This window comes from Rousettus aegyptiacus, unplaced genomic scaffold (assembly GCF_014176215.1).
Source record: "Rousettus aegyptiacus isolate mRouAeg1 unplaced genomic scaffold, mRouAeg1.p scaffold_m13_p_6, whole genome shotgun sequence".
NCBI lineage: Eukaryota > Metazoa > Chordata > Mammalia > Chiroptera > Pteropodidae > Rousettus > Rousettus aegyptiacus.
Window position 1 is genome coordinate 58,113,832 of NW_023416309.1, and position 8,730 is coordinate 58,122,561.

At 57.1% G+C, this 8,730-nt stretch overlaps 1 protein-coding gene across 7 annotated transcripts in view; it reads left to right on the forward strand.

The window, feature by feature from the left end:
- Window positions 1-5,460, forward strand: part of PTPRE (protein tyrosine phosphatase receptor type E) — a 103,135-nt gene extending 97,675 nt beyond the window's left edge. For all 7 annotated transcript variants that reach the window (XM_036223554.1, XM_036223552.1, XM_036223553.1 and 4 more), the window contains 2 exons: window positions 281-416; window positions 2,606-5,460. In XM_036223554.1, coding sequence (XP_036079447.1) covers window positions 281-416; window positions 2,606-2,680 — 211 coding nt within the window. In that variant the 3' untranslated portion in view covers window positions 2,681-5,460. The remainder of the gene's footprint in view (window positions 1-280; window positions 417-2,605) is intronic.
- Window positions 5,461-8,730: the final 3,270 nt, after the last annotated feature.

The following is an 8,730-nucleotide window of genomic DNA, read 5'->3' on the forward strand; positions in this document are numbered from 1 at the left end:
GGTCAGGGGCCGCCCCTGAGCCGCCGGGCTCCACCAGGGCTGCGGAGAGTCGGGGCGGCGGGTCCTGCCCCCGCCCTCGAGCTGCCCGCCTGCCCGCGGCCATCGGGCGGGCGTTTCAGGCGCTGCACGCGGGAAGCCAAGCCGCGCGCCGATGACCGTCCGGTGCCAGACTCCGGTCCGGGGCGCCGACGTGCGGGGCGGGGCGGGCGGTCGCCCCGCGTCTGCGTCCCCGTCCCGGGCAAGGTCGCGTCTCAAGCCCTTTCCCTCCGTCTGTCCGCAGCGCCGGAGCCGGGCGAACGGGCACGTTCATAGCGCTCAGCAACATCCTGGAACGAGTCAAAGCCGAGGGGCTGCTCGACGTGTTCCAGGCCGTGAAGAGTCTGAGGCTTCAGAGGCCGCACATGGTGCAGACCCTGGTAAGAAGCCGCAGCGCAGGGCGGCCCCGCAGGCGCGCGTAGCTGCTGTTGATGTGACCTTGCGTCTGGACCGGTTTCCCCTCCGGGGCTCACGGACCTCAGCGCGCTGTCGGGTGTGTGTGTGTGTGTGTGTGTGTGAGAAATCCACGAGGCATGGTGGCATTCCCCCATTCCGCGGTGAACACACACTTTCCCCGTTTCCAGAAGAGACGCCACCCCCAAAGCTGGCCGCCGGTCCTTTCCAGTGACAGCACTTTTCGGGGATGGTGCGGCACAGCCTCCCCAAGGGCTTCCTGTGTCAAGCTTGTGCCCAGCTCCACGCTAGCGTGACCGCGGCTCAGGCGGGCGCGGAGGGAGGAAGTGAGGCCCTTCCGTGGCCTTCGAGTTGACTCGGGGAGCGCCCCAGCAGCGAGAATGGGGCGGGGCGGGCCCTCTGTGCCCAGGCCGGGGACGAGGGGCCCGGCCCCGACTGCACGCCGGACTCACGAGAGCGGTCACCTCCCCCAGTTGCCCAAGCTGCCGCTCAGACCGCTGAAGCAGAATCTCTGGGGGTGCGACCCAGCCATGGCATATGTCGGGTTCCCCCAGGGCGTCCCAAAGTGAATACAGGCTTGGGCTCCAGCAGGGTAGGAGGAAACTGGGTGCCCGCTGGCTCTGCCTTCCCCTCACCCCCCTTAGCCTGACAGCGAAGGTCGCCCGCAGAGCGGAGTGGCGGAGGGCAGGGGCAGGTCGCAGCCTGGGCTCTCCCACCGCCCTGGAGTCCAGGCCGCAGTGCGGCCGTCCTTCCTGCTAGAATCTGGGGGGCTGCAGAGGTCTCTAGTGCGCCCCAAAGCAAATGCCCGCCCCCCGCAGCTGCCGCCTCCTAGGGCATTCAAGGCAGGCCCCTCCACGGAAGATTTGGAAGATTTCCTAGGTCACAGTAGTAGTAACGACTGCAGCACAGGAACCCCCTCCAGAAGAAACTCGGTTTCCGCTTCCGAGCCGCCGCCCTCAGTGCCTCTCTGTCTGTTTTTAAGTCCACGCCGGGCTTCGCCCAGGCGAGCGATGAGGTTTGTCCTGCCCGGCCAGCGGTGAAGTGTGAAGCATAAGCCATGGGGTCCCTCTGATGCTCGGGCTACACGCTGGCACCCCAGCCTCACGGTCGGACCCCCTGGTGGCCTCGTGAACTTGGACGCGCTCCCTCCCTTCTGGACTTCAGTTCCTTATCACTGGAAAAAGGGGTGGTGGCCCTGCTGTTAGTGGCGCTGCGCAGATTTGCTGTGCTCTGAGGTTGTCAGTAACCGTAGAGAGCCTGGCCCGGGCGGCAGCCCATGGAGTGTAAGAAGAGCATCTGGCCTGAGTCAGCGGATGCGCGCCCCCTTGGTTGGTTAGGGACACCCAGCTCCCCTGAGTCACCTGGTCTGGCCTATACATCTCCCCTGCAGGAGCACCTGGCGCCCAGGCGCCCTCCTGTTCTTGCTCCGCTCGCCCCGGCCGTGGCCCCTCTCCGTCCTCTCACTGGGAGGCTGCCCACGCTCTCTTCAGGCTCAGGTCTGTGCTGCCTGCCTGGCGACACGGTCTGACAGTGCATTTGGACCCTTACTTTGAAAGCCAGCACCTGGCCTAGTGCCCAGCACGAAATGCGTGGTGAACGGAGGCCGGGTCGGTCATTGAGTGATAGTAACTATCTGCTGCGGGGCCAGGCGCTTCTCACACATCTGTGTCATTTGGCCCTCGCCGTATCCTCTGTCCACTCTGTTCACGAGGAACATTCCGCCATCCCCCCACGAGGGACGGTCACGTCACCTGCCCAAGACCCTAAGTGTCAGAATGAGATTCGGGCCCGGCTGTCTGCGCACGAGGGCAGCGTTGTTAAATACTGCTGCGGAGGACGTTAAGTGCTCTGACTTTTTTTTCAGTTCAAAAAAGAGTCGTCTTTCACTTTAAATGGGAGCGCTGAAGACCTTTTCTCAGACTGTTCTAAGCCGAAACTAAACATTGGCATTTTCTCTCTGTGGACAAATAGCTTTATCTGGAAACTTCCATATGCCTAAAAACAAAATTATGTAACGAAGCTGATGTGCGTGAGGGGATGTGGCATTTTAACAAGCAGACTCTTCCGCGTCTCCCTTTTGAATGCTTCTCCCAATTAAATTGTTCAAACCTTTCTTTAAATGTCATTTTAATGTGTTCTTGGTTTTCTTTTTCAGGAGCAGTATGAATTCTGCTACAAAGTGGTACAAGATTTTATTGATATATTTTCTGATTATGCTAATTTCAAATGAAGATTGCTGCCTTAAAATATTTTTTAATTTAATGGTCGGTATATTTTGTAAAAACCATGTTAATTTATTTCATAGCTGACATTAATATCCTTTCTAATTTCTTTGTATATATTTTGTTATGCTTTGAAGAACACCTGCTATAAAGTTATTGCATCTTGAATACCCCGTCTAAAAACTGGAATAATGTTTTAAGGTCAAATAATATCCCATAATGTATATATTTCTGCTAATTTCAGTAAATATTTTAATTTTTCATTAGATTCATGTTATTTAACTTCACACACTCAGCACTTCTAGATGTTTTAAATCTTAATACGCCAAATGTGCTAATGCAAAATACTGAACATTCAGTAGGAAACAGTCGAGGACTCAGAAGTCAGTTGAAAATGTACTTTCTTGACACTGATTTTACCGTCCTGAGCCGCAGCATTTTTTTTTTAAGGCAAACTGTTCCTGAAGATGCAATGTAAGTAGGGAATTTCGTAAAGTCCTCTCACACCCATGCGGTTTATCTCTAGATTTTAAAGATCAAAGAGGACTTTGCAACCTGAATCCAGGTCTATAACGCATTAGAGCAGGTGGTGACTGTACGTGATACGTAAACATGCATTGATTCAAGGCCGTCTCCTCGCCTCCGTGGCTAGATGGGAGGAGATGTGGGTGCCGGTGGTCTGGCCTGCCCATGGCCTTGGGGACAGCAAAGGCAGCTCGGAGAGGCACTCCCGCTGTGCTGTCTGTCAGCCTGTGCGTTTGACTCAGATAAAACCCGATGAGCCGAATCCACTGGGCTTCTCACTCCCCCTCCACTATGGCCACAGTGCCCCGAGCCGGTCGGGCGCTGTCCTCCGGTCTCTGCCCCGAGCCGCTGCCCACTGCAGATGCTCAGGAGCTGAAGTCCAGTGGCCAGAGCCAGAAGCACACGCCTGTGAAGCAGCCAGGCGACCGCAGGCGCTTACGCCCGAGACTTCCTGAGAAGCCTTTTGGTACTTGAAAACCACTTGTAAAAGCGAAGATAGTTTGTAAGAAAAGAAATCTTAAAATCTAGATTTATACAGTTTTTTTTTTAAGTCCCGCTCCTCAATATTTAAAAGAAAACATTCCTTAATCTAAAGGCTAACTTATTTTTGAATGCAAATACTACTGAGACCTTTGACACTGGCTAATAGTAACCCCACAGCCAGGCGGAGTTGGCTCGTGGGGTAAAAAACAAAAAAAAGGGGGGTGGGGGAGGGATGAATGTAGATGTTTGACTGAGTGAGCGGGATCTTCCTGCGGCCGTCGGGCTCCTCGCAGATGAGCACAATACAAACGAGACGACATCTCGTGTAGATGGCTGGAGGCGTTTCGCGCACGCGTTTTTGGTACCTTTTTTTGGTTTTCACGAGCTACGAAGGCCTTACTCGATGTCCCCACCGACGACCCATGCCGCCTCCTGGTGCCAGTCCTCCCGTGCTGGTTACCAGGGAGCAGGGGCGCACGCCAGGTGGGCTCGTTTGCAGTGCGAGGCTCGCAGGTGGCCGAGCTTCTGCCACGCCCCCCGAGCCCTCACCTCCCCCCGCCACGGGCCAGACGAGGTGCCCCGCCAGAAGGACGAGAGCACAGCTTCAGGGGCGCCGCCGTGGGCCAGCCACAGCCCCGGGCCGCACGCTCTCTGCTGCCTGCGTCTCTCTGCGCTGGGTGCAACGAGCGTGTGCTCGGGTGGGAGAGGGAAGGGTGGCTTTGCCAGACGGCCAGCAGCCCCGTTCGGCTCCACGGTTACAGTCCCAAGCCCACAGCCTCTCTGACTGAAGAGGAGACAGAACAGGGCTTCCTTCAGCACCAGTCCTCGAAACAGCTGGCCGGCTGGCACGAGGGCGACTGACCCGTCGCTGATCTGCGGGGTCAACGGCAACGAGCATGGATTTGGGCCCAAATTAAGGGGCCGTAATCAGAACCCTTCAGGCCCGTGACTGGCCTAACTGACATCTCGTGTGGCAAGGACGGTGGACCCTGTCGGAGTACTCTGGGGACAGTGCCCTGTTTGTAGTGTCCTTCTGCCCCCTTGGGCCGCCCCCCACCCTGTGTCCTCTGCAGACGTCCTGGCACCTAGTCTGGCCCTTCCGCTGTAGAAACAAAGCAGAACCCGCTGGCCCCGGGACACAGGCCCCCTCCCCGGGAGCGCAGGCCTCGCCTTTCCTGGAGGCCCTCGTGGCTTCCGCCAGGGCCCCGCCCCCGCCCCAGTCCACGGGGAAGGGGGGCTCGCGGTCCTGTCTGCAACCTGGGGCCTCGCTCCCGGCTTCCGCCCGCGCCCGCAGCCCGCACCCACAGCCGGGTGTCCCCTCACGGTGTCCTGTGCCGCGTGCACTGCGTTCCAATGCCAACAGCGATCAGAAGTCCGCCGTTCTGATCGACGCTTCATCGGTCACTGTGTGACTCGCCCGCCTGTCTCTCCTCGTGCCAGACGAACGAAGGACGCATCCCGGTGTTTTAAAAGGTATTTTTATGTGTTTTTAAAAAACTTTTTAAAACGAGCCTGACACCTCTGTGTCAGCATTCGGAGACACGCCATGTTTTTTTGTTTCAAATGTATGGTTACTGATGCTTTTGTTCAACTAAGTTGTGTTTAATTTATGAGCGATCTTTATATGTATGTATTCCAGTTTCAACTCTCATATTTTCTCGTTACATTTATAAGTTGATCTTGCTCTGACCATAATGCCAGTGAATGTTGCTAAATTCTTTGTATATGCAAATTGCAAGGTCTAAAACATTCCGATACAAGGATAAATCTTTGACTTCCAGCCTTCGTCTCTTTCTTCAATGAACTCTCTTAATTTTATTCCTGTGCCTTAAGTCCTTTTAGACAAGACATTCATTAGGAGGTAAACATTGATTTACATAGATAATTAATTTTAGGACTTCTCGAATTTAGCGCAGACCTGGCCTAGCGCAGCCCCTTGGCGTGGGCAAGCACAGTCTCCACGGGGTGGCCTTGACTCTGGCTCTCAGCCGGTCTTCAGAAGGCAGGAAGCACGGAGTAGTAACTCACCCTCCGGGGAGCCCGTGCTCCTGCTGGAGTCCTTGCTTGCAGTCTCCAAGGACAGTGACAGCATGCTCGAAGTCCAGGTGGAATCACAAAGTCCTTGGAATGTTGCTTTTGCTCCTAAAGTCCGAAACCCTGGAGGCCCCCCTTTTGTGGCTGTGCTTAGCCCCAACTTCTCCCGTCTCGACGCCTTCCCCGACCCGACACCAGCTTCCTGCTTCAGATATTCTGGTCCTGATGTGGAATTCGAACACATCCATTTTATTATTCATTGTATTTATTTAATAAATTTTGTGAGCCTTGTTATGTTTGTTAAAACGGATGAGTTGAAAACCTTTTATTCCCCTCTCCCCGCCAAAAAAAAATAAGTCATCTGCAGCGAGATGCTGTTGACCGTTGCAGGCCCTTTAACTGTTGGTTTTCCTCATGGGTCGTTCTGCACGTCCCTTAGGTAAGTGGCACCTCACGTCTGCTCTAGGCGTGATGGTGGCCTTGCCCGGGGGCGGTAGAGCTGGGGAAGCAAGGCATAGATACACCCAGAGGCCGTGGGGGGAGAAGGCGGGATCGAAGAAAGAGGAGATGGAGCGGGACGGCGGGGGCACGAAGAGGCATCACAGGTCAGCCGGGGACCAAGCAGCGCGACACACCCGAGGGAGCCCGCAGCCTCGGAGAAGGATCGAACCCGGGCCCGCCTCACAGGGCCCCTGCGCGCACGGACCTGGGGACCGACGGGCGGGCTAGCTGCTGGCCGAGGGGGTTAGTGCCTCGCTGGGGTCGCAGGGCAGACCGTGTGGTGTTCCCGACCCCTCGGGGAGGGGCAGACCTTCCCCCCAGGCCCGGGCTCCACAGTCGAGGCGAGCCAGGAGGGCGTCTGGCACCTCTGGGGGCCCTCCAGCCCCGGCGGAGGCCTCCTGCGACGGGCTGAGCTGTCCCCCCGAAATGCACCTGTTGAAGTTCTAATCCCCAGGACCTCAGAAGGTGACCCCGTTTGGCAATGGGGTTCTCGCAGAAGTCATCAGGGTGCGCTCGTGCCGGACGGGCGGAAACGAAGGCTCACGGAGACCGTGTGTTCGCACACAGGGAACGGGACACGGACGTGTGCGGCGAACACGGGAGGTGGAGTGACCGATGGCGCTGCAGGCCGAGCGCACCGGGCCCGGCGGCCGCCCCGCCGTCAGAGCCGCCCCGCCGTGGGGCTCGTCCGGACGCCCTGGCAAAGTCACGGCAGCCCCGCAGCCCGGCCCCACGGCCCGAGGTCTCTGCTGTAGTTCAGCTTCTCCTAAACCAAGCCAGAAACGACAACGTGGGTGCAGGTGCTTTAATTGGGGGGGGCACCCCAGGAGGTGACTTCTGGGGTCCCCACTCTGTGGCTCTTGCGTGGCAGTGACCATTGAATCAACCTTGTCAAACCTCCATTTCTATGAAATCACAGGCAAGAGCATGGGGCCCGGGAGGGAGGATGAGGTGCGGGGGGGGCGGCGAGCTGCCGGGGGGGCGGGGGTACAGAGACCACCATGGGAGACGGCGCTGCCCCGCTGCCCGGGCCTTCCCACGTCGTCGCCTTGGAGGGCAGGACACTGGAGCCCTGACCACTGATTCCGCCTCCCAGGCTGGAGGTGGTCACCAGGGGTGCCATCCCCCTGGTCACAAAGGGTGGTGCCACCCAGCAATACAAGGGGCCCCGCTTGTAAAGGGTGAAGCCAAACAGAAACAGATGGACTTGGCCGCCGGCTCCTCCCCATCTCGACGCACTGATGACCAGGCGGCCCGGCTTCACCTCCTGCAGCTACGTAAACACATCGACGGTTGGCTCTTTTTTTAAGGGTCAGACTCCTGGCATAGCATAAATCCGGGATGACAAAATCCCAAATTCACTTTACGTTCCGTGAAGAAAGCGAAGACGTGAGTCCCGTGTGACCCCGTCGCCGGCTGTGAGGCGCGGCCCGAGGTGGGAGCGGCCAGCACGTGAGGACCGGCTCCCGGAACCCGCAACCCGCGGCAATTGCCTGAGTCGCCCCGATGCCCGCCGTTCCGTCCCGGCACCTGGCCGGCAGCGCGTAGGCGGCCGCCTCGGCTGCTTCGAGGCTCCCTGGGGAGGGGCCCCCGGCATGCCCCGGACAGACTCACGGCCACCCCTCGGCGACGGGCGGGACCCCGAGATTAGCAAGACTTCGTGTTTGCCAAACCGGCGGGCAAAAAACTCTCAGCTCACTTCAATTTGCGTTTCAGCGGGTTGAGCGTGTTCACGCACGTCTGTTATCTGCACTTCGTCTGTGAATCGCCAATTCACATTTTGTCCGTTTTCCTTTTTCTCTTCATGGGTTCATGTTCATCCTTTTTGGGATGTGGCCACAACCCTGTGCGTTCAAGTTGCGTTTCCTACTGGTTCCTTATGAAAGACTGTCGTTGACGGCCCCCAAAGGCCCCTTGTCCAGGAAGCTTTGAGACTGGCCAGCCTGTCGATGGCTCGGATGCGCGCACGGCTGACCCTGCCTGTAAACCCCGATTTGTAGATTACTGCACGCTTATGTGACGGCACGGACACAGTGCTGGAGGTACGAGGACTGAGGAGACCGTGACCCGGTCCCCACGTGCCTCGGGGACCTGGGCGGTCTGCACGGCACCCAAATCGGTGCCTTGAGGTGCGGCTGGAGGACCAGTTCTGTGTGGGAAGGTGCGGTCCAGGCCGCCGTCATCCGGTACCTTCCACCCAGTAAAAGGGAACCCACCCTTAGGATGCGCTTTGTACTCGCAAAGGTGAGGAGATTCGGTATCTTTCAATTGAACCCTAAAGGGTTTTTTAATTAATCAGTATATTCCATTCCCCAAGCATATAGCTAATTGAAATTGTTCTATATGTGAGGTTCATAATTACTACTAAATCTGGAGTGTTGGTAGAACAATTTAATCATAGAAAAATCCTTTTCTTATTTTTCATTTTCCTGAATTTTGCCTGCCGGAATGACACCCCTATTATGACACATACCTTCAAATAAAGTATCTTCTCTGAGGAGGCTGCACTTCCTAA